Source organism: Phyllostomus hastatus, unplaced genomic scaffold (assembly GCF_019186645.2).
Source record: "Phyllostomus hastatus isolate PE091 unplaced genomic scaffold, TTU_PhHast_1.1 phas_contig_58, whole genome shotgun sequence".
Classification (NCBI taxonomy): domain Eukaryota; kingdom Metazoa; phylum Chordata; class Mammalia; order Chiroptera; family Phyllostomidae; genus Phyllostomus; species Phyllostomus hastatus.
In genome coordinates, this window is record NW_025333916.1 from 32,716,146 (window position 1) to 32,742,263 (window position 26,118).

The window sequence follows — 26,118 nt, forward strand, 5'->3', positions numbered from 1 at the left end:
TACTAATAAGGTCCTGGCACGCTGGTCCCCCTGCACCTGGTCCCTGAAGCCTGAGGAACACTGTTTGTGTGGTTACTGGGGTAACAGGAGCATGTCCTGAGTGGCAGGACACAGGAGGGTGACAGCCAGCCCAGGACAATGAGACACAGCAGGAAGTGGCGCTGTGGCCCAGGGGCAGCCCCTTCCTCCCCAGAGCAAGAGTGGAGTGGCCTTTGTCGGAAACCAGTGGGCAGGGTGGTGGTGTTGGGGGTAGCTAGCAGGGTGGGTGGCTGCGTAGGGCCTCCTCCTGGGCAGCAGGTGAAGCTGGGACCCAAGCCTTTGCCCCCATGTCTGCACTCGGCTCACACATGAGACCATTGCCAGGAGTGTGGGGACATCACAGTCCACACTAGGATCCCCAGTCCTGAAGTGGAGGGGCAGGGTCACCTGACCTGGGCCTGCCGGGCCAGCCTCGCAGAGCTGCTTGGGCCCAGTTTCCCACACAGTCCCAAATCTGCTAGGCTGCAGACAGGCTGTCTGCTGGGGCGTGTCTCCTGGTAGCAAAGAGGCGAGGGAAGGGACCCTGGGGTTCCAGGGTAGCGTCCTGCCTGGACACAGTGGGCAGAGCTGCCACAGTCTCCGCAGATGGGAAGGCGTCCACACCAAGATCAAACAAGTACCCTCTGCACCTCATTGGGAGGAACCCGCCCCATCGCTGGACCTGACACCTGGGCCAGCACGCAGCACTCCAGCAGGTCTGAGTCAGCCCCTCGACACGCGGATCACCCACCGCAATGACTGCTGAGCGAAAGTTGGTCATATTTTCGCCCAGGATGACCTGGCCCGTTCACGCTCAGTGGCCTTCACTGAGGGTGGGCTGAGCCCCTGGAATGGAAAGGTTGCAGGGTAGATGCCACGTCCTCAAGTTCCCTGCTTTCACTTTCAGAGGCCATTTTATCTTAGGTTCAACTTTGTACGAAAGAGAAAAAGGAAGGGGGTTCGTGGCCACACTTTCGTTACAACTTGGGAGCCGCCTGACCAGCCCTGAGGGCTCACAGGAGCTGTTCTGAGAACAGGCAGGAAGGTCCCTAGCAACAATCTGTGTTTGGTAAACAAACAGCACAGAGGGCGCCAGCCCAGGACACGCCCTCGTCACACTATTAACCTCTCGTCCTGTTTGCAACAGGAAGAGGCGGAGAGCAGGGCCCACAGCAGGCTTCCCACTGCCACAGTCACGTCCAATCTCCCCCTCCCGGGCCGGCCCTGGAGCCAGAACCAGACGTGCTAGAGATGCCAGCTTCAATGTCCTCACTGGGAACTTCTCCACCACATGCCCAAGTCCATTATGCCTCTGGCCACAAGACAGGATGCCCTGATTTAATGAAGTTCCATCAGATTCCAGGGCTTTCCTCACAATGGACTGTAGGGACCAGACAGCCAAGAGAAGCACTGACTCAGAGGGTCAGCCAATACTGGACATTGACCTCTGCCCTGTACAGAGGTCCACCTTTGTTGTTCCTTCCTTGTTCTCACTGGGGCAGCCCACCCTGCCTACCCCAGGGCCATAGGCTGTGGCCCCTGCAGGTGCCCCCTCAGTGGCCAGAGCACTGAGCCCAAGTGCAACTGCTGGGGCCTGAGAGATGTCACTTGTGGGAGAGGGGGGTTCCTAGTGCTGGGAAACTGGACTGGAAATTGTGTTTCAATGGCAGCCTGAGCCCTGGACAACCTGAACCCATCCTACGTCCCACTTAGGACAAGTGGGAGAGGTGGCACAGAATGAGCACTGAGCTACCTAGCGGTGCAGGGGGGCCAGGGCAGGTGCAGGCAGGGAGTGCACATGAGCCCAAACCCCTTGCTGCACCATAAGGCAGATTCAAGCTCAGGGTGACCACTGGACAAAGAACATGGGGCCAAAACAGGGCTGAGTTCTGGGTGAAAAGAGAATAAAGATAATGGGTTACAATCCAGCACATAAGCACAACCAACAGTTACAGGCTGAACCATGTCCCCCCCAAAGATGTTGAGGTCCTGACCCTCGGGAGTGATCTTATTTGGAAATTGGGTCTTTGCAAACCATCAAGTTAGGATGAGGTCATCAGGTGGGTCCTAATCCATATGACTGGTGTCCTTATAAGAAGAGTTGAGGACACAGATGTGCACAGAGTGGCGACCATGTGAGGACACAGAGGAGGCTGCCCTCTACAAGCCAAGGGACACCTGAGGCCACCAGACTGGGAGAGAACGAATCCTCCCTGAAGTCTTCAGAGGGAGTGCAGCCCTGCCCACACCTTGATCGCAGACTTCTGGCCCCAGAATACATTTCTTTGTTTAAGCCGCCCATTCTGTGGTACTTGTTATGGCAGCAGCCAGGGGAAATTCATGCACAGTCCACGGTGCTCCTAAGGGGGGCGCTGGCCTGCAAATGGGCTGATGTTGCAAGAGGACTGAATAAGAAACACAAAACCTCAAGCTGCCCTGATGCAAACCACTGAGATATAAAGGCGGGTGTTTCCTTGCACATACCGCAGAGTGCAGCCACCCAGGGCGGATCTCAGTCCTGAAATGAGTGAGCCACGTTAGGGGCTGACCTGGAAAGCTCTGCGGTGGGGGACAAGGTTCCATAGCACCCCCTGGATAGACGCTTGGGGGAAGCAAAATTCAACTGTATATTGTAAACACGTTAGTACTCTTTCAAAGTTCTTACTAAACTCACTCTTCTTCATTGGACAACACAGATCAAACCCAGTGCAGTCTTGGGAAAGCTTCAGCGGCCCAGATCTCCACCTCCTCCCTGTCCCCGCAGCTTTCTGCTCCCCGCCGGGGCTCCCTCGCTACCCTCTCGTAGCCAGGTGCACTGTCTGCATCAACCACAGGTGAGGGGCAGATGCTCCTGTGTAAGCACCTGCACTTCTAGCCAGAACCCCGAGATAGTGAGCTGCACAGAGGACTGATGTGTTTCGGGGGGCACCATGACAATGGGGGGGGTGTGGGGTGAGAAGTGGGGAGTAGGAATCAACCCCCGCAGGTGGCTCAGTGTAGAGGACAGAGTGCAGAAGGAGAGGTCTCAGGCAGACACCTGGAGTCCTCTCTGGAGGGTGTTTCCAAAACCCCTCCTCACTCTAGACAACAGGCAGGTGCTGTTCCAGTAAAAGGGTACTTCATAGGTGATGTACTTCCACTCATGTGGCAGCATGGAAATAAAAATGCAAAATGTGGTTATGGCCAAGGTCATGAACATGGCCCAGGATATCACCTGGTATTTGTGGAGGGGCTTCCACCAGCTGTTCACTCTGGACAGGTGAGAGAGAGGCAGCAATGTCTGCTTTGCCCTGCTGGCCACAGGGTCTGAGAGGACCCATCTCTGGCCCCTGCCAGTGGCCCACAGTGGTCCAACTGCAGAACCAAGGGAGGGAATACAGTAGGTCATGGGCCTCCTGACCACCGCCCCACACGGAGAGATCCTAGAGTGGGAATCCACAGCCTGGAATTGTCCGGGACCACTCTTGGTAGCAGAAGTGGCAGGGCTGGGGCTGGGGCTGGGGCTGAGCCTGGAGCCAGCAGCGGGCCCTCCACAGGAGAATCAAAGGAAATCCTGCAGAGATCAACCAGGCCACAGCCACAATGCAGCTGTGGAAAACAGCTCTCTGAGGGTGTGTGGCCCACATGGTCAAGGAACTAGAAGGGGTACCCACCCACCAGGACCCCAGGTGTTGGCAGCTACCAGGCCCTCGTGGCCAGGGGCCAGCCTGCAGTGATGCAGAAGGTGACTAGGCCAAGACGATCAGGAACACGGACCAGGCCACGGCCTAGCAGGAGTGGCTTTCTATACAAGTCTGCAGCAGGTTTATAAATGTGCACAGACACATCAGAAGACACATCAGTACAAGATGAAAACCCACATCAGCATGAGGTCCCTGTCCCTGGGGAAACTGAGGTAATGCAGGAAAAGCAAGCTCTGCTGGTTTTATTCGATAAAAATCATCTGAGAATTCTACCTGTTGGAGCCCTTTAAGAACAGAACCAGAGACGACATTTCCAGAGAGTTCTGTGCTATTCCTTCTCTGGGGACACGGAAGGCCTATTCTTGGTGTCACCAGGTACAGCAGCTGGGAGGGACCCATGGCCCCGTCAGAGAGGCAGGAGCGGAAAGGGAAAGGGGAAGGGCTTGGCGTCGGGGAGACTGCAGAGCATTGGAGGGTGAAGGAGATGAGGGGAACAGTATTTCGCAGCCGCTACAGGTGGACTTCTAGAAAACTTTGCTATAGTATGCACTATGCAGGGCCCTTTGTTGTCCCTTCAGAGTAAAATGCATCAAAAAATGTAGTTGACATCAATGTATTTCTTTGGAAATAGAGATGCTGAAAATATTCTAAGACTCTTTCTTATGAGTTGTGAGTTCTCTTGGGAATTTTCCTGAGGGCAGATTTTGGCTGCTGTCCACTGCTTTTGGTCACCCGCTTTGGTTCTCCGGGTGTGGCATGAGGCGGACATGGAGACAGTGGCCCCAAGCTTATTTGGGTTGCAGGAGAATCTCAGGGGACCTGAGAAAATATTGCATTTATCACACAAGACCAAGGTCCTGGGGGGTGGGGGAGAACACAGGAAGGTGATGTTAGTATAAAAATGCGATTCACAGATAAAAACACCATGCAGACGTAAGAGCCAACTAACAGAAAAAACATGACCCCAATTAAAGTCCCATGATCTGGAAAGTGACATCAAGGAAATGTTGCTGATCTTGGAAGAGAGAGGTAAACAAGTGACAATAATCAGAGAAAATTTATGTGACGTGGAAAACAGAAGCTGGGGACACAATATTCTCTGTTAGGGTTTCCACAAGAGGCAACGGAGAGGATGCAAGAGAAGAAACAAAAGATAAAAAGTGAAGAAAGATTGCCTGTACTTCAAGAAGATTTAAAACTTTAGACTCAAAGTATGCTCCAAGAGCCAAACAGGAGTAGTGAAAAAAAAAGAAAAAAAAAAGATTACCTACAAAAGATGGATATCTAAAAGTTGTAACTGGCTTCAGATTTTGCAGAATTTAAAACAGGGCAATTCTTCAAGTTCTGATAATCTTTGGAACCTAAAATAGACACAACCAAACTCTCACTAAAGTGTGAGAGCAAACTGAAAGATCTTAGAATGTGGGAGCTGCAGAGTACACTGAAAAGGTTCACACCAGCAAATCTGAAAATCACCCACAGCGGTGAGCAAATGAATCTGCAAGTGTGTCTGAATCAAATCTGCAATGAAATCAAGTTGAAACAACGCCCGATGACAGAGCCATGAGTCTGTGCAATAGTCAGCAAGCATGCTTGGTCAAAGGCAGAGCGTCAACAAGATGACATATGCCAAAATAATGGGTGCAAGGCATAAACTCACCATGTTTCCTAGGACACGGGTGATCTGCAGGTGGTAGCTGAAGTCCGATGCCCTCCCAGCTGCTGTGTGAGGATCTACGTGGATTCTTCAGGAGCAGATGGGCTGGACTGCGAACTCCCGCACCCAGGTGCTGCCCGCCCTCATCCCACTCCTCCCCTCGCAGCAGGGTCTGCACTCATCTCCATTAATAAAAGCCAAGTGTTCTTTTCACCCAGTTTGAAATACGTGCAAAAGGGACAATGTGTATTTTCTAGTTCAAATTCTGATCTCATGGGAGATCAGATCAGTTAAAAAAAAAACAAAACAAAAACTGGGACACAACTCCGAGCACTTCCTGTTTCCTTCTGGGTTGAAATGGGCACAGTGAAAGTGGGCTCCCCATGGACACCCCAACTGTCTCCTTGTGTGGACCAAGTGCCCTGTCTGGGAACAGCCCTCTTTCCCCGAGAGGGAGTCAGAGCCTCCCACCTCTAGCCGCCCATCCATCCAAATTCCAGGAACGTCTACTTGGGGCCAGGCCTTCTGGGAAATAGCCCTTCCTACTGGAGACTGAGTTCTACCCTGCCTACTTCACACTTCAAGCAGTGAAACAATAGTGTTGTCTTGTCTGCCAACGGCACAGAGGCATTCCTCCACGCTTCTTAGGAGGTATTTGTGCCAGTGAGGCCCCAGGGCCGGAACTGCAGCACAGTGGAGGCCCCACGCCCCCACTGACAGTAGGCGGTGGCAGCCAGGCCGGGCAAAGGTCCACATGAGCCAGCCACAGCAGACACCAGCAGGCTCCTCCCCACTCACTGAGCCCACTTCCCACCATCCCACCACTGCCACGCAGCCAAACTGGTCAGGCCCCACAGTGAGAGCGAAGGAAAACACCCTCCTTTCTGCCCCACCTGACACACAACTTTGATGTTGCCAGTGCATGTGAACATAACCATACCACACACCGCACCACAACAGCAGACACCCCACACCCCACACACATATGCCAAACACACATGCACACACCACACATCAGCATCTTCAAGGCACCATGCCATCGGACACAGACGCCCGACACTTCTCAATCATTATTTTGTTCTGTGTCCTGCTGTCCCGGACTATCTTTCTAGACTTCCAGAGGTTAAACCTGCTACTTAGTCCTCTGGTGAGAACAGAAGTAAGAAGTGAAGCGCACACCTCCCTCACAGCCAAAACACACTGTCATTTTCTCGGCCATCAGAGATGTCCTAACTGAACAACAAGGCACACACGCTCTTGCTCAGCCCAGGCCACACTGAGGAAGACCACCCAACCAGGACCTCAGGATCTCCCTGGTTGACATGGTAGCGACAGAGCCCAAGGTGCCTCAAAAACCCAGTCCTCTGGACCCAGCTGCTGCCAGTTGCGGGGGTGGCGGATGGAACAGACACTGTGGAAGTCCTGAGAATAAGGCGAGGGGGCACCTCAGAAGGGATGGGCTGGCGGGGAGCAGCACCCTTCCCCACCCGCACTTGAGATCATTTCATGTGGTCCTCAGTTTTGACTAGAACACTTCCTGTCACAGCCCCTCAGTGATTTAAGCAGTCAGCTCATGGCCGTCCTTGACCTCCGGCCTCAACAGCTCATGGTGGCCAAGGAGTCGGTCCCAACTTTCCAGCTCACGCTCGACCCCATCAGCTGTTTTTGCTGCAGGAACTGAGGTTCACACCCTCTCTCCAGAGTGTGGGTGCCTCTAGGTCAGACCTGGGGATGGCGGCATAGACACAAATGCAAGTCTGATCATCCAGCAGGCTGCCCTCTTGGTGTCCACCAAAGGGCCACGGCAGGAGAGCCAGAGAGGGAGGGACATGTGAACACCGTGCGCCGAGTGGGGAGTCACGTGCCAGGGAGGGTTTTCTCTGGAGGACAGCCAACCAGCGTGGTTCACATCTCCCTTCCTCTTTCCCTGCTTCTTCCCTCAGTGTCTCAATTCTTAGGCTCAGGAAATTTTCAGTTCCCATCTGTGGGGTCCAAGAACTCCTACCTGAAGGCCCCCAAATTCAGGCCAATCACCCATCCCCTCCTTGGTGGGGGTCAGGAGAGTGGATGGGGTACGTCCCTTTTCTGTCCGCAGAGGCGGCATCCCGTGGGCTCCACTGCCTCTGGCAGCACGTGACTTCCTGGTACGGCCACCTGAGCCAGGGCAGCCTCTGCCTCGAAAGGCTGTGCCTCGTCCAAAATGTGCTGTGTGCAGCCCTGCTGCCCAGCGCCTGTGGTGGCCAGGCATCAGTCCCCCAATGAGCAGCCAAGCCTGGACATACAGAGGCACAAGACAGAGAAACCAGCAGGTTACAAGGCTATCTGGGTGGGGCCAGGAGCCATCTGGAAGAAGAAGGGCTCTCCATGAGTTGTGTGTTGCATGACGTGGCCACGGCAGCCTCTCTGAGAGCGCAGGGACCTCTCTGCTAGTTGGGCAGCTGGGCCCACAGAGCTGGTGCTAAGGCTGACCTCTGGCTGTGGTCTGTGCACTCTGCCCAGTCACCTGGCCTCCCCCCATCCCAGATCCCCTGGGTTTCCATTTCCTCACACTGCATCGATGCTATCCTAAAGGACAGCAAAGGAGCAAAGCATCATTGGGATGACATGGACACTTATCCTGGAAACCTGGGCTGACCACAGGTGAGCAGGAAACAGGGCCAGAGAGGCTCTCCTGGGACGCTAGCCTCAGAGGCCCCAGGGACTGAGGGGTCAGGGGGCCTTGTCACCAGGCCACTGTGGGCAGGGCTGGGCAGGCCCGAGCTGACACCAACAAAGCTCTGTTGCATTGACCTCCACCTGAAACCACGTCCCAGCAAGGTGAGAGCCCAAAGACACCCACAGCTGACCAGGCCGCCACCATAGCTGCTGGGCACTGTTGTCCATGGTGCTGCCCAGGGCAGGTCCTTGTTGCCAGGGTCCCAGCAGGTGCCAGGCCAACGCACTACCAGAGACCCAGAGCAGACAATGGGGCTGCCTGATGGCCTCAAGCCCCTGAGAATCCAGTCAACAGCACACACAGGCCACAGGCATGGGAGACATGAAAGCCATGATCACTGGTAACGGAAACCCAAGGCAAGGCCCCCTCAGAGAGGGTGGTCAGTCTAAGGCACCCACGCTTTCAAAAGTATGTGACTTGGAGAAAGACCACAGTTATTAGATGGCCATGTCACAGCTCCTGTGCACAGTGGATTCACTGTCCAAGTGTTGGTCAGCATGGCCTTCATAGTTCTTCAAAGTGCTTCCTGATAACTTAAGATTAATGCCGTTTCTGCCTTGGGTGCCAAACATGCTTCTCCACATACACATGGACAGCTCATGGGTGGTGCAGGGTGGCCACACAGCCCCCAAGGCAGTGCCTGGGTGACGCTGAAGGAGGCCAGCAGGAGTGAGGGGTAGGAAACGCACCGCCCCCAAGTATCCCAAGTGTGCAGGTGGTGGGGGCCTTCAAAATGACCCAGAGCCAGACAGTGGCCTCAGCCACTCAGGCCTTAGAGAATGACCCTAATGCATGGAAATCTTCCACGAAAATAACAGTAGAAGCTACAAAATCAGGGCCTGTTCACTGTGTAAACACTAGGAAATACAGGTAACAGAAAACCTACAAAGCCTGACCCTCAGTCTGGGTGCACCAGGGCCTTCCGTGCAGACTCATGCAGGGACTGAAACATGATGAACCTTCTGTGGGGCTCACGTTGCAGCCTGCTCCTGGCCTGACTGCAGCACATTGATGTCCCTTCCCACAACACAGGTCCACCACACTATCTCATGGACTGCACAAGCACCCTATGCATGACTGATGAACACACCTGAAATTCGGGCCATCCATGACCTTCCATGATCATAGTGCTCTGCGAACTTGTGCGCAGTTCTGCTGTGCACGTGTTTAAGGTCCCCAAAACACCCCGTCAAGCAAGGGTCTCCACCGCAGGTGAGGGAGGTTGGTGTGGATGGGGAGGGGCAGGGAGCAGCCAAGCAGCCACACAAGGGAGTGGAGGTGCTCACCCAAGCAAGCTCACCTGAGCACCTGCACATGTGCACATACCTGGGTACAGGGCTTCCCTTTGGGGTAATGCAAATACTCTGGATTCAATGGCACAACACTGTGAAGGCACAATGGCAACTGAATTGCATACTGACAATGGCTAATGGTTAATTTTGTCTTGTGAATTTTACCAAAAGATTTAACAAAACATTGAGACCTTCCGTCAGAGGTTCATCCAGTCCTGACTGTGCCTTCACCTTCATTCCCTGCGGGCCTGCAGCCTTCTGAGCAGAAAGGCCTTGGAAATCCCTCCACACTGTGTGTCCCGGGCTGTGCCAGGCTGCAGCACAGGCTCGGGCTCAGGAGGCAGCAGCTCCTCCCGCTGTTTGCACTGTGGCCTTGCTCTAGACTGGGAGACCACCACTCCTTTCTGGAAGGCCTGGGGCTCTGGAGAGTGCCATTGTGAGCTATACTGGAAGTTGCCCTGGCAGACAAGAACTGAGGCTAGAGAGCGGTAAAGGCTTGAGGAAGGCAGCACCCTCATGCACAAGATTTGCTGGACCTAGTCCAAAATCTGAGCTCCATTCCATCATCAAAGAAACCGACCTGAGTTCTGCTGGAAAACCCACCCCCCATCCAAAGGCTGGAAATCCAGGTTCTGCCTCTCCCAGCCTCCTGAAGTTGGGTGGCCAATGCAGGGATGAGGGGCTAGGGGTGAGGCGGGGGGCAGCAGGGGAGCAGCGGCACTGAGGCCAGCAGAGGGCCAGCTGCAGGGCTGGGGCAGTTCTGTGGCCTGACTGTGGGGTAATGCTCCTCAGCTTAAGCCTGTTAAGAACTCCTTTTCTGCTCCCAGAAACCACAGCTGCTTCCTGATGCTTCACCTGTGAAGGTTTTGCTCCGCTTTCACCAAATGTCTGCGGGGCATCCTCATCAACTCCGGCCCTTCTCACCCTGTCCGGCAGGGCTCATGGGCCTGGACACGTCACACTGCCCACTGCTTCGCAGTCACACATATTCTCCCCCAGGACTGGCCCCACCCTGGGAGGTAATGGACTCTGATCTTGTTTTCACAATAATGAAACAGCAGAAAGCTGTGCAGGAACGGGTGGGACTCCAAACATCACTGTGGGGGCCAAGAACCTGGCTAGATGCCGAGGAGATGGCAGGAAGAACGACACTGTCAACCTTGTGTGACAAAGGATTTTTACTGAAAAGTCACCCCAAAGTGGACACCTACCAGTGCAGTAAATAATTCTATACAATTACACTCTTTGTGTATTTTTTTATTAAGATCTGTATTTACATTTTGCCAATATAAACAGGCATCCAGTAAACATATCCAGAATAAAAAACATTTTATATGGACACAATACTTCATGGTAACTGGTAGGGCAGCTGACCTCTAAGTCTTCCAGCAGAATGCACTCCTTTCTTAGGCACGTGAATTACAAAGAGAACAAGGAAGCTGCACTCAACTCCTTGCCCGACCAGGGCCAGGCGGGTGTGTGACCAGCTCCCCACATGCTCCTGTGTGACCCCCACCATGACTTGCCTCGGAAACATGGGGATGTGGGGGACGGGCGGGAATGAACATACGGGATCCCCAACAGAGTGTGGACAGACTCTACCACATCTGCTTCCCAAGGGCCACTTGTGGAGGTCATGGGGCAAAACAGATGCACCCAATACCAGCCAGAGAGAAGGCTTTGCTAATACCACGAAGCCCAGAGACAGACCACACCAGCTTTATAAGATCTAATCACACACCCTTTATAAAGGATTTCCACTATTTTGGGTTCATAGGGCTATCTACAGAAACAATGGACCCACATGCGGCCGACATGATATCAGAGACAATTCACCACCTCCCCAGGCTGCTTCCTGCATGCCAAAGGGGACATGAAAGTCTTTGTCTCATGACAAAAACTCTGTACATGCAAATAAAAATTAAGAAAAAAAGTATCTAAGACTATCTACAAGGCTAGCTCTTCGTAGGGGCTGCAGGTTCTGGAGACTGAAGAAATTCATATGGGTCATGGGTCACCTCTGGCTGCTCCCCGACACTGAGGCGAGAAGGGCTTCCTGCAATCATGGGAAAGAGGAGACATTTCAATAGATCTGTACACATGGTCCAGGCTCAGCAGACTCCTGGCCAAAACCATGTCTGTGTGACTGCTGTTAGCCAAGCCCTGGACTCAGCCAGAGCAATGGCTCCCAGGGTTCAGGCCACCTCCCTCCTCCCCTTCTGGGGTGTGGGCCACTACCCCTCAACACTCCCAGGGTCCAGGCCACCCCATCATATCTCCTAGGGTCCAGGCCACCCTCTCATCCCTCCCAGGGTACAAACCACACCCTACCACTCCTGGGGATAGGTGGAGACCACTTTCCACAGGCATAGCTGTGGACACCCTGTAGCAGAAGGTTGGCCCTGACCCTCTCTCCACACAGCACAACCACTGTTTCTGTAGGAATAAAGGCTCCTTGGCCAGGGGCCCCTCAGACAAACCCTAGTCCCCCAGGAAGGCTCCAGTGCCACTTAGAGAGCCTATCAGGATGTTGGAGTTCTCAGATTTGGAGCTGACCCAGGGCTACCTGGAACCCACTTCCCATATTATTTATCACAAGGTTAATAGGACCGAAAATACCGGTCCTGACTCGGACAGCCTTCACCAAACTTCTGTACCTGATCACCACCACTTCTCCCGCCCGCCACCAGCCACCAATTACTCTCTGAAAGAATAATTCGATATGTGTATCTGAAAACTAAAACAGCAGCACTGACACATTCAAGAAGCCATGAGGCAAATGTCTGGTTCCTTTCCTGGCAGGGCCACGATACTCGTTAAACTCAGGAGCCCCCTGGACAAGGAAGGTCACGTGCTCTCCCAAATAAGGATCCTGGAGAAACAAACTTGTCAACACACAGTTTTGGGACTAAAAACAAAAAAAAGAAGAAAGAAACATTCCCAACTTCTACCTTGGTATGCCGTAAGAGTTTACAGCCACAGCCTAATTCTGCCCCTTACCAAGGGCCTCAGTGTGTGGCTGTCCGGGACACAACTGCCAGCACCTAATGTCCAAAGCCACAAACTCACAACACTAACTAAATTCCACTCGAACACTTCACCTCAGTGCAGCCACACAACCAGGGAGGCCTGTTCAAGCTCCAGGGCACTGCAGACCCGTGGGCTGGGACTCACTGCTGCACAACCTCCAATCTCCTAGGGTCTCTAGCCTTTTTTGAAAATCAGTGCTCCTGCTCTCTTCCCAGACGGACGCTGGGAGATTTGGGGTAGAGGACAGGCCAGGAGCTGCCTTACCCAGATGGTGCTGATCCCTGTCGGAGGTGTTAGACAGGGAGCTGAGGTTGGAGGACGGCCGGGAGCCCCCACGCTCTGCCTGTGCCTCATGCAGGTCCTGTAAAAGCTTTGTCGTCTCATCCAAGTTCAGATGGCTGTCATCATGGTCCAGCTCCTTTTTCACTTTCCCTGTGAAAACACAGGACGAGACATCGGTTCAGGTCAACTGGCCCACCCATAAAGCACCGTGTGTGAGCGCTGCTGGTCCACAGCTGCAAATCTCTCACTCGTCCCTATGCATGCTCAGGACAACAGCCCCTCCTAAGGGGAGCCAGATGAGCACAAGCAAGCTTGGAGGCAAGGGTGATACAACTGGAGCGAGCAGAAAGGGGTGGACGATGACAGGAGGGACAATGTGCGTGACAAGAAACCAGGCACCATGTCAATCTGTGCCATTTTATGGACAGAAGTCTTGCATTCCTGTCATAAACAACTGGAAAAACAAGATGTGTGCAAGAGGCCTGCGGACACCAGGACTGGGCACAGGGCAAGCACCCACAGGGCCAGGCAGTGAGTGGGTCAACAGCTGGAGAAGACAGGCTGCCTGGTGAGCTCTCTAGTCTTGGTCAAGCACTGCCCTGCGCCCTGCCAGGGAGGTCAACAGCTCACACATGTGACAATCTGTCCCAAGCACATAGAAGGATGCAGCCTATGGGTGGGACCATGTTCACCCTACATTGTGGCTCTGTGTGCACCCTAAGGATGCCTCAAAGCAAAACCTGGATAGGGTCCGACAGCTCCAAGTTGCCCAACAGCCTGTTGGAACAAGGTCCACCACAGTTCAAAGGCATGCGACCAAATCTAGCAGCCAACAGCGTAACTGCTGTGTCTGGCCTCCAACAACCCACCAGGCAGGCAACAGAACAAGAAAACAGAGCTCCACCAGGGAGGAACATCGTGGAAAGATGTAGGAATAGGCAGACAGGGAGTTAAAACAATTGGATACATGCTCCATGTGTTAAAGAAGGCACAGAAACTGTGACGGTGAGGCCAAAAAGGGATGACGATGCTGAAGAGGCGCAACGGAGCTATATGGAAAGGGAAACCCTAGGAAAGACAATGGCAGGTCAGCACAGCAGATGGAACACTCAGTGCCCCTGAGGACAGCCCAAAACACAGGCTTGGCAACCAATGGGCATAACTGAGGTTAATATACATTTGATAAAATCTCTAAACCCTTAGTATCGAGTAGTTAGACAAAACTCAGGAAGAATAAACCTAGAGAAATGCAAACAAGGCACATTACAAGCAAAATACTGAAAACCAGTAATAAGGAGTAAATCTTAAGATGCAACCAGAGGAAAAAAAGGTGTGTAGAAAAGTGTTATCATAGCAGCTCTAGACTGCTAGCCATACTGAACAAGGATTTCAAGAAGGCTCCCACCGCCTGAACGACAGGAGGAGCTCCCTGCACCTAAACTGTCTGTGCAATGGTACGATTTATATTTAATACCCGCTTTTCTTCTGGAAGGCTGGAATTTGGGGCCATATCCAGCAAAGGTGCGGTGCTGTCACAATCACTGTTGGGGATTAGGCACAACCTGTAGGGCACATGGGGAGCGGCTCTGGGAAGGGAGGGGCGCCTAATCTCCAGATGTACCCTGTGTACCTTTTTTCTTCGGGGAGTCTGGTCAGTGTCCTTTCTGTGAGCACCACCACATGCTAAGTGCTAGGGAATCACCAAAACCTGGGGGTTAGGGTTAGGGACCCCAGAATACTGGGGAAATGGGGAAAAAAAAACCCTGGCAAAATGTCAGACATGAATTCAATTGCATCAGTAATTGCTTGAAACACAAATGGTCTCAACACACTCCATCCAAAAGACAGAGGATGTCAGGATGGATGACAAAGCAAGATTTTATGCTCTTAAAATGGTTTGATGAAACCCACTTTTTGTTTTTAACCCCCACCCAAGGAAATGCCTACTGATTTTAGAGAAAGTGGAAGGGAAAGAGAGAGGGAGAGAAACATCAGTTGGTTGCCTCCTGCATGCACTCTGACTGGGGACTGAATCCACAACCTAGGCATGTGCCCTGATCAGGAATTGAACCTGTGACCTTACGGCTTACAGGATAATGCTCCAACCAACTGAGCCACACTGGCCAGGGTGACACCCACTTTTAACATAAGGCACTACAGACATGGGCTGAGTCAGTCTTTGTGGGGGCTAGCCTATGTGTGTCAGAAGATTTAGCAGCATCTCTGGCCTCTACATGTGATGCCAGAAGCACCACACCCCAATTGTGCCAGCCAAAGATGTCTCCAGATATTGCTATTATATCCTCTGGGGGGAGCTGCTCCCAGGTAAAAACATAGGTGTGTCCACAGTAAGAGGGAAGAACATGCACTGCAAACACCACTAGTCAACAGGCAGCTGGAATGGCAGAGTAGATTTCAAAACATTGAATTCTGTGTGAGATGCAGAGGGTATTCCACATGATGGGGGGTGGTCAGCAGCCCATGAGGGAATATCTTAGTGGGCACACATGAGCACATTAACGCACTATCTGCAGGCCGGGGCAGGTGCCTGAACCAACAGAATGGAAGGACCCAGATTCGAAACATGGAGCCTGAAGTCAGGAAGGAGACCCAGGCAAGCCCAATCTGGAGCCGCCTGAAGGTGATCCTGAGGACAGCAGGGCCCTCACCTACAGCCACCTTACCAGGAGCAAGGACAAGCAGCAGTGTACCAGCCCTATGCTCCCAGGGACCACCCCTCAGGTTGAGTGGAAACATAGCACTACTGGCCACTTCCTTTCAGCCGATCCAACTGCCATATTACAAGTTAGGTGTGTGCCCAGCACAACCTACCCAGAGAGCTGAGCATGGAGATGTCCAGAGAGACGTCAGAATACGACTTCATTGACATGAAATCCAGCACGGAGCCGCCATCTCCTAGGGGGTCCCCAGTCTGTGGAGGACAGAAAACAAAAAAGGAAAGGCACTAAGTGGGCAGTGAACATCCACAGGTAGGACAGGCCTGCTCTGTCATGTCCAGTCCCCAAAAGTGGGCAAGACCAAGCTGTGTCTAGCCCATGCTACATCCCTGGGACCACCAGGTATGAGCTCATGAGTGAGCCACTACCTAGATCAACAATGCCAGACAGGCGCACAAAGGCTACTGGTTCTCTGGGGACTCTGCATCAGGTAGGTACACAGTGCCTGAAGAGCCCACAACTATTTTTCAGGGACTTCACTTAAGTAATGTAGCAGATTCCAAAACAGAGCATTCACTTTCCTTCTCCCAGCGAGCCTCCTGAGGGTGCAGACAGCAGCCACCTCTGCTCTCCTGGCCATCATGGGGCACATCTTCTCCCTGGAAGTCTTCTGTCTACTGTTTCAATTCCCCGTTCTCTACATCATTCCAGAGATGACCAGCCTGCCTTCTCTGAAATACTCTACCCCACCACAAATACATTTTCTTCCATCCAATTTGCTATCAGAATATTAGTTTTTTAGGATTAACATAGAGCTATATTTTAGGTAAATATTTGAATGGCCATCTCTAGTATTTTAAGGCCCTCAAAATTCTGCCAAATCACATACTCTTACACGGGTACTGAATCCTAAGTAACCAATGACAATTTAGTGTCAAATGACAATGCTCCCCTCCCCAAATGACAGTCTGGAGTGACATTGTTTCTTCACCAAATAGTTAAGAAACAAAAGCTTCATCTGAGAGGTGCTGGGAGTTCCTGGGCCCAGCTTGTGCAGATGCTTTTTCTATGCTCCCCCCTCCACCCTAGGCCTCTCCTGGGACTCAGACAGGACCCCTGCCAGCATGCATGGTAGGGAGCGGTGTCCACCTCCATCCAGCAATTCACAGGAACCCAGTGACTGGAAGAAGCTGATGTTCCTGCTACTGAGCAAGGGGACACTAGGCTTATGACCCCCATGACTGTTGGGCTGTCTTGGTCTTGGTGTGAACCCTCTGTGGTCCCAGCCTTGGTATAAACCCTCTGCCATCGGGTTACCTTGGCCTTGGTGTGAACCCTCTGGGGTTGGGCTGTCTTAGCCTTGGTGTAAACCTTCTGGCTGGACTGTATGGGCCTCTGTGTGAACCCTCTGCTACGGGGGCTTTCTTGGCCCTGGTAATCTGCGAATTTGCTTCTTCACTTGGCTTTCATAAAACCTACTTCTAGCTGTTTTGATAAGTGATGTCTCCCAAGAGAAACTGTCACAATAACAATTCAGGCCATCATGAGTTCATGTTTACAGAGCCTGATAATGGGCCAGGCCCCATAAATTCCCACAACAAACCCACCATTACCATCTGCCTCTTAACCAGAGACTGAGGCTTGGAGCTGTTAGGTACCCCGCCCAGGACTCAGCACCAACACCCTTGCTCATCAGGGATCATCATTCCCCAGCTTGTGTCTCTCAAGGATGTAAAAGGTTTACCTGAGGGTCCTAAATCATGACGCAATTTGCAGCTCATTAAGACATCCTGAAAAAACCTGGTTTGTTCACACCCTATTCCCCCTGTAGAAGGACATCTAGCAGCACAAGTTTCCCTAGAGACTACAGCAGAGCAATGCCCCTTCCTATGCACTAATGCACACAGCACACACACACACCAGAGAGCTTTCTCAAGGCTAGACTGCTCCAGAGCTCACCTAAAGGAAAATGGTTTGGCTGTTTCCACTGGTCAAAGCTGGCTAAGTGTGGAGATCTACATTCTAAGATAACATTGAGCATGAGCATGATAGAATGAAGTGAGCAGAGGTGGGTACCTCATATGTCAACACAGGCTGACTATCACACATGAACAGGAAAGCACTTAATGGAGCCGGTCACAGAGACAGGTACAGCCACCACAGGGATGAAGAATAAGGGACAGTATAAGTAACAGGAAGCCTCTTCTGAAAGCTGCCCACACCTGCCCCAGAGCTGACTCTGTGGAGAACTAGCAGCAGGGCAGAAATGTGTGCCAGGCTCCCAGCTCAGGCAGCTTGCAGCATGCCCCAGGTTTTCGAAGATGGGTGTGGGGCTTGCACTCTATGCCACAGTGCACCTGCATAACCAGACAGACCCTGAGCAGAACCCTGGCTGCCTTATGTACCCAGATGCACTACAGACAACACCCTCCTGGAAGACACCTTGTCACCTTCTTCAGTCTGTCACTCAGCAAGCCCCACCTGCCAGACACCTGATCCTCCTGCCCTGGGTGAATCCTACAACCACCAAGGCCAGGAAACAACAGTGGCCTAGGCCCCAACACCCTGCCCAGCATCCTGGCATCTCTGCTCCAAGTGCACTACAAGTTTTTTCCAAGGGACAGGAAATGGCAGGGAGGGCAGGGAACCTTAGCTGGACCACAACGAACAGTTTCCTCAAACAGAAACCATCTACATTAGGCACTCACGAGGCCCCAATGACTTAGATTCGCCAAGCTTGTCTCACTCACAAGTGTACAGTACACATGCACCCCACTGATTTGCCTATTGATGTGCCCACCTTTCAGCAACCCCACCCTTCCCGGCACCTTTGGATTCCTGAGTCTGGATTTGGAGGAATTTATTGTGGTTTTATATCCCTCACCTCAAGCCATTAAAAATCAAGGGGTGGAAAGAGACTACCACTTCATCTTATTCATCAGAAACTTAATTACCTTCTAAATAAGACAATATACAAAGCTCTTCTCAACCATCCCATTTCAAAAGCACAGCACAGCTGTCCTGCTGGAACCCTAATAACAATGTCTGTATTTACATGTCCATGCAACTCACCTTTATTTCATCTGGAGGCTTCACTGGGACATTTCTCCTCTGCAAAGTAAAACAGGCAGGAAATCAGTTTTTCCCAGCGATTTCATATAGGGCAATCCATCCACATCAGGGACACAGGTGACAGCTCATTCACTACTCCTTAGTATTTAAGCCAGACTAACACTAGAAGAAAGGTCGCCTACATGAATCCTAATAAAGCTTAAAAATAATCTTAAGAGGACCAGGGGGGTCAGAAGTAACGACTTGCCAAAACAAACATAAACATTCCTTAAAGGAAGAAGATAAAAACCAGACCAGCCTTGTCCAACAGAAATATAATGTAAGCTTATACCTAATTCTAAATTTTCTAGTAGCCATGTTAAAATTAACCTTCATATAAAATTAGTCTTAACTTTAGTTTTCTTAATCTATTGAAAACATTTTCATCTAACATGTAATCCAAATAAAATAATTATTGACATACTTTCACCCTTCTTTTTTTGTTCTAGTCTTTAAAATTCTAGTTTGTAGCTCACACTTTCCACGTAACTAAAATAAGACAAGCACTTCCAAATTTCCCAGCAGCCCTCTGTGGACAGTGGCTGCTGTATTAGCACAGTCTAGACTTGTAGTGCAAGCCCAACATCCAACCAGGCAACAAAGCAGCAAATCGTGGCCTACAAATCAAAGGAAAATCTGCCCAGAGACAGTTCCAGACAGATCCAGAAAGATCGAAATGACAGAACTAGTGGCTAAGGACTTTAAAAGCAACCATAATAAATATTATGAACATAATGTGAGAATAGATGATGCAAAACCCCCCCCACAAAACAAAAAGCAAAAAACTAAATAGAATCCCAGAGATGGAAAACAGGTATCTTAAGTAAAAAATTCACTACCTAGGATTCACAAATTTAGGTATGGCATAGAGAAGGATTACCAAAATCATAGCAACAGAAACTATTCAAACTGAAAGGAGGGGGCAATTAAGTCTTTTTAAAAGAGGAGCTTCAGTAATATGCAGAATATATCAAGACATCTAACACACGTCAAAGTCACAGAAAAGATAAAATAAGGGTGTGGGCAAACAGTATTTGAAGAAAACAGTAAAAATACGTTCTGGCTGAAAAATCTTCCAAATTTGTTGAAAACCATAAATCAATAGGTCCAAGAAGCTCACCAAATGTTAAACAGAATAAATACAAAGCACACTAAGACACATCAAAAATAAGTAGCTGAAAATCAGTTACAAAGATAAAAAATTAAAAGGCATCTAGAGCATCCCTAAACGGTGTAGCTCAGTGGATTGAGCTCGGGCCTGCAAAGCAAAAGGTTGCCGGTTCTATTCCCAGTCAGGGCACATGCCTGGGTTGTGGGCTAGGTTCCCTTGGGGGCACGCAAGGGGCAATCATACACTGATGTTTCTCTCCCTCTCTTTCTCCTTCCCTTCCTCTCTCTCCAAAAAATAAATTTAAAAAACTTAAAAAAAAAAAAAAAAGCATCTAGAGCAGAGGTCAGCAAACTTTTCTCTGAAGGGCCAGAGAGCAAATACAGGGTGGGAAAAAGTAAATTTACATATTTCAATGGAAATAATACAAATGAATAATACTATAGGTAATGTAAAAACAAACTCTGAGTTTTACATACTAACAACCGTATACCTACTTATACCTACTTTTACCTACCCCTGTATTTGAGGTTTTGAGAGCCATGTAAATAAAGTTTGTAGCATTTTTTTTACAACCTATGAAAAAAGGGAATGTAAAAAACCACTGAGCTCAAGGGTCAGTTTGTCAACCAAAATAGACATATTGCAAATGGAAAACAAGATAAAAATAACTGCATACACAGAAATAGTGCAAGTCAGGTATCTTAAAGCAGAAAGGAAAAAAACATCAACGTATTGATTCCACACCCATGAAAAATGAATTTAAAAATGATGGTAAAGTAAAGCCTTTCCCCAAGATTAGTTGAGCAAATTCACTGTCGCCAACTCTATACTATAACATGATTCTTCGGAACAAAGGAAAATGACAGATGAAAGAAATCTGAGTATGCACAAAGTTATGAAGAGTAGATATATGGCAAACAGAGAGAACTTTTAAAAGTTTCTTCTAAAGGCAACTGACAGTGAAAAGGAAAAAGAAAAAGAAAAGGTCAGTGAGGGAAGAACTGTTTAGCGATGACCTAAAAGCAGCACAATCTACCCTGAGAAGCCAGTCACTTGGATGGGCTCTTTCACAGGAATGGCGCCACAGTGCAGCCCACCTGCCTCAGCTGGAAGAGCATCCTCGAGTGGTCTCCGCCTGTGATCTGGTCCAGGAGGTCATCCACTATTCTCTTGCTGTAGCTCCCAGCATCCTTCACAAACTCTTGCAGGCTGGAAAGGGCCAGGAAAGAACATATTGACACAAACGCTACATGCTTTCATCTTCCATACTCTGCTGCCACCAATGCCAGCAGTCCTGAGCACAGAAGCCTGTGACATAAGCACACCTCAGTCGCTCCTCCATGAGGTTCTGAGAGCTGCGAACTTCCCATACATTGAAGATTTGGACCAACACACTTCATCAGATCCTCAAAGTGGTCGATGCCACCAAAAAGTTAAAAAGATCTCAAGAAAAAATTAATTTAAAAAAGAAGCACAGTGAAGAACAGTGTATACACATGTGTATGGGGTGATAGAATGACTTATGCTAACTTTTGTAAAAGAAGCACATTCATGCCTGTTTTGGGTTTAAAAATAAAGTAGCCTGAGAAAAGATGCACAGTGTAAATGGCTTCCTAATGGGCAGGGGAAGGAGCAGTTGTGGGAGCCAGGCTCGATTTTTGGGCCTTGTGAATGCTTTAAAAATCAAAATAAAACTAACCAAATTTAAAATGAGGCAGAAGAGCCCTGGCTGGCATAGCTCAGTGGATTGAGTGCGGGCTGCGAACCAAAGTGTCGCAGGTTCAATTCCCAGTCAGGGTACATGCCTGGGTTGCAGGCCATGACCCCCAGCAACCGCACATTGATGTTTCTCTCTCTCTATCTCTATCTCCCTCCCTTCCCTCTCTAAAAATAAAATGGGTAAAATCTTTAAAAAAAAAAAAAAAAAGGAGGCAGAAGATGGAAAACCCATGGTCCTAGCATCAAAGCCAGGCAAAGGCTCAAAAGGGCTGTCCAGACTTCAAAGACCTTCACACAGAGCGAGAAGGGTTGCTGGTCTGGAAGCAATACCACTGAAGTCTCTGCTAGGAGCATTTTACAACAAACCACCACAAGCACAGTTGAGAAGGGAACAGGGACTGGCCAGAACACTCACAGCGTCATCTGGAAGTGCCTCAGGACAAAGCATCTGGGGAAGGTGGCATGGAGGAGTCCAGCAAGAAGGGGCCCTGACACCAAGGCCAAGACCTGTCTGCCTCCCTTTGTGTGCTGCTCGTGTGCTGTGACTTTTACTATACGGCACACAGAGTCTGCATGCATTTCAGGAGCATGTACTTGGGGAAGACAAGCTCAGTCCAGCTACATGGTGCTACCTGAAGAAAAGGCGTTCCGACTGGTGTTCCTGAAGAACTGTGAGTATGCTGCCAGGGAAAACAGGAGTAAAGAGGAGGGTAACCAATTTGTGACACCACCATCTCTTGCATGGAATTTCCTCCTTGGTTTTCCACTTTTACAAAAAACCTGGGCTAGGTATTCATTTAGTGTATTAGGGGCTGATTTTTAAAAATGTTTTCATATATTCTTTTTCTTTTCAGAATAAAACAAAGATGTAATATGGAAAGATTCCATTTCTTAGAGGCTAACAAAATTATTTTCCCCACAGAAAATTACTAAAATTCTATAAGAGTAACTAGAAAACCAATTCACACACACAGAGTTCTCCAGAAACACACTACTACATCTCTTATGTTAATATTACACACACACAGAGGGACAATAAGACAACACAGGCCTCAGGAGACAGCTGACCTGCTGACATCTGCATCTCAGACTTGCAGCCTCAAGGACTGGGAAACAATAAATGTTAGTTGTTTACAGCTCTGTCTGTGGGGCTTGTTATGCAGCCCAAGCTGACTAATGCAGCAAGAACATCACATCTGAATACAACTGCAAAACAAACTCTTACTAAACATACACAGCGGTTACACACACAAAAAGACTTTTTGAGCTACAGCCTAGATCATCACCTCCTTAAAACTGAGACTGAGCTTTCCTCCAGGATGCCACACAAAGGGGAGTGACCACCTAAGAAAGATGGTGTCTGCAGCATGCAGAATGACTCAGCCCAGGGATCCTGGCGACGGTCCCTTCAAGTCTTTCCCCAGAGCCACAAACCTCAGACGACCCTTACACAACTCTCATCTACTCTGCCCTCCCTCCACTGGAGCCCAGGATGGAACGTGCTGTACATGACATTTAGGACAAGTTGGTTGCTTGTATTTTCATATATCAAAAAAAAAAACCTTTTTAAAGATTTTACTTGACCTGGCCTGCAACCCAGGCATGTACCCTGACTGGGAATCGAACTGGCGACCCTTTGGTTCGCAGGCCCATGCTCAATCCACTGAGTTATACCAGCCGGGGCTCATATCTCAAATCTTTGCAAAACTTAGTTATTTCAAAGCCCTATACAGCCCAATATTTACAGCTTCTGATGAAGATGTAAAGGCGTAGGTAAATGCAGTAAATACAGTACTTGCAGCCTCCTACAACCACATCGAAAATATAACCAAACTACAGAAAAACCATCATTCAGAACCACCTGAAATCTAGCTGAATGGAAGTCCTACAACTGAAAATATAAAGAAGCAACACTGAGACTGGTAGAGGGTCAGAGGCGCAGAATGGGCTGGTCCCACACCCACATATGCTGAATAAAAATCAGGAGGGATATCTTGGCTACAGGACATCGCCCCCAAGGAGCAAGGGAAACCAGCCCCATACCAGCCCCCCGCACCAGCCCACGGTTCCAGTGCAGAAGAAAAAGTCCCCATAACTTCCGGCTGTAAAAACCAGCGGGAATTGTGGCTGAGTGAGAATTAGGGCTTCTTGAGTCCTAGGCAGTTCCTCTTAAAGGGCCTGTGCATGGACTTACTCGGACACACTCTGAGTTCCAGTACTGCGGCAGCAGCTTGAAAGGCACCAGGTACATACGGAGAGGAACTGAACTGTCTAGCCATCAGGGAGAGAGGCAGCTTTCCACCAAAGAGAAGTGCTGGTAGAGGCCACAGTTCCTTTTCTGAGCTCTTCACCCACAGAACTGGCAAGTGGGTACCACAGCTGAGTCTTCATCAACCTGGCTACCACTGTTTGCCCCATCCTGGTGTTTTCCTGAGATCCCACCTCACCAACTCTTGGGCCAACCCAAGCTGTTTCCAATGCTTTTCCATTAAGAGTGGCCTGTCTTGGCTCATGTTTCAGATTTTCCTAAAATCTCTTAAACAAGCAGGATCTGGGCTTGGTGTGCCCTGTACCCCCTCGCTAAGTGGCTCCAGGCCCAGCAGTAGTGGCAGCCAGCCTTGATTCACAGCTTATCCTCTCCTGGGTACGTCTAAGCCCAGCACAGGTAGCAGCCACCTATAGAATGCAGCCCCAGACAGAACACAGATGCTGGCAGAGGTTGGCCTGCACCTCCTGGAAGGCACAAAAGCCAGTGTACCTGGTGGACAGCTTCAGATGACATCAAAGCACCACCCAATCACAACCATAAGCAACACACTCAAGGGGCAGAGTCAGTAGGCACCTGAGCCCCGATGAAGTAAGTCCTGCTCCATGGGGTTGGCCTCTGCACAGCTGAACTTCCATGGTGGTCACAGCCAATCCTTGAAGCTGACTGGCCTGGGGCTAAATCACTCCCACTGATGTGCAAACAGCAATGCAGATTCAACTACAAAAGGAAAGTGAACAGAGCCAAAGGGTGCAGAGTCCAACTTGGGTGAACAGGGAGGCTGTGCCACTAGACCCTACAGTACACCTACTACCTACAGTAGGCCACTCTACCAAGCCCAGGAGATGTAGCAGCTCTACCTAATACATGGAAACAAACACAAGGAAGTTGCCAAAATGAGAAGATAAAAAAATGTCCTAAATGAAAGAACAGAACAAAACTCCAGAAAAAGAACTAAACAAAATGGAGACAAGCAAACTACAAAGTTCGAAACAATGGGTATAAGGATGAACTTAGGGGAAGAATAGACGAACTTGGAGAGAATTTCAAAAACATAAAAAAGGACGTGGAAACCATAAAGAACCAGTGAGCCAAGAAAGATACACTAATTGCAATGAATAATTTACTAGGAATCAACAGTGGAATAGATGAAACTGAGAATCAAGATGGCAATTTCGAATAAGGAAACAAAAAACATCCAATCAGAATAGCAAAAAAGGAGAATTTAAAATAATGAGAGCAGTATAAGGAGCCGCTGGGACAACTTCAAGTGTACTAACAAGCTCATCATGCAGGTGCCAGGAGAGAGAGAGCAAGAAATTGAAAAGCTATGTAGAAAAATAACAGAAAATTTCCCTAACCTGGTGAAGGAACTACATAAGTTCAGGAAGTGCAGTCCCCAACAAGATGAAACCAAAAGACGCGCACCAAGATATATCATAATTTAAATGCAAAAGGTTAAAGGCAGAGAATCTTAAAAACAACAAGAGAAAAGCAGTTAGTTACCTACAAGGGAGTTCCCATAAGACTGACAGCTGACTTCAAGACAGAAACTTTGCAGGCCTGAAGGACTGGCAAGAAATAGTCAAAGTGATGAAAAGCAAAGACCTACAACCAAGGCTACTCTACCCAGCAAAGCTACAACTTAGAATCAAAGGACATATAAAGAGATTCCCATACAAGGAAAAGCTAAAGAAGTTCATCACTACCGAACCAGTATTATAAAAAACATTAAAGGGTCTTCTTTAAGAAGACAAAAATAAAAACAGAATGAAATAAGTGAACAATAAAATAGCAATAAATACATATCTATCAAAATTAAATCTAAAAAACAAATGACAAGCAGAACAGAAACAGACTCATAGATGCAGAGAAGCTTTTGATGATTGCCAGGTGGGATGAGGGTTGAGGAGCTGGGTGTAAAAGGTGAAGGGATTAAGAAGTATAAACTAATAGTAACAGAGTAGTCATGGGGATGGATATAAGGTACTGTATAGGAAATACAGTCAATAATATTCTAATAACTATACATGGTGTCAGATGGGAACAAGATTTATGGTATGATCATTCAGTAGGTTGCGTAATGTCTAATCACTGGGGTGTACACCTGAAACTAACATAGTATTGTATGTCAACTGTAATTGAAAAATAAAAAATGATTTAAATGAGAAATTGTGATTGAGTTACCCAAAATTCACAACCAGGCTACAGCAAACCACAAGAGTTGACTGAAAACTACTTGGGAATTTCTGCTATTTGACCTGCTGCCAGTGGCTGTCTCCCCAACAGACGGGCTCTGAAGTGCCTGCTTGGTAGGAAAACGGCCCCTGTTGCAGAGCGAGCAAGAGGCCCGCCTGTGTCTCTGTGCACAGCTTACCTCAGTGCACACTGCACACCCGTCTCGTCTCCATAGGCAGAATACAGAAGCTCCATTTCGTCTGATTTCAAGTCTCCAAATACAGAATTATTATGCATTGAAAGCGCAGTACTGGCACTTGATAATAATGTGACTAAGAGTGGGGAAAAAAGGGAAAACATAAGAAACAGCACATTTA

General features: G+C 49.4%; 1 protein-coding gene across 3 annotated transcripts in view; it reads right to left on the reverse strand.

The window, feature by feature from the left end:
* Positions 1 to 10,602: 10,602 nt before the first annotated feature.
* BRD9 (bromodomain containing 9) overlaps positions 10,603 to 26,118 on the reverse strand; it is a 28,051-nt gene continuing 12,535 nt past the window's right edge. For all 3 annotated transcript variants that reach the window (XM_045848328.1, XM_045848327.1, XM_045848326.1), the window contains exons 11-16: positions 25,941 to 26,073; positions 20,676 to 20,787; positions 18,429 to 18,467; positions 15,511 to 15,610; positions 12,661 to 12,828; positions 10,603 to 11,422 (exon numbers count right to left, since the gene is read on the reverse strand). In XM_045848328.1, coding sequence (XP_045704284.1) covers positions 11,322 to 11,422; positions 12,661 to 12,828; positions 15,511 to 15,610; positions 18,429 to 18,467; positions 20,676 to 20,787; positions 25,941 to 26,073 — 653 coding nt within the window. In that variant the 3' untranslated portion in view covers positions 10,603 to 11,321. The remainder of the gene's footprint in view (positions 11,423 to 12,660; positions 12,829 to 15,510; positions 15,611 to 18,428; positions 18,468 to 20,675; positions 20,788 to 25,940; positions 26,074 to 26,118) is intronic.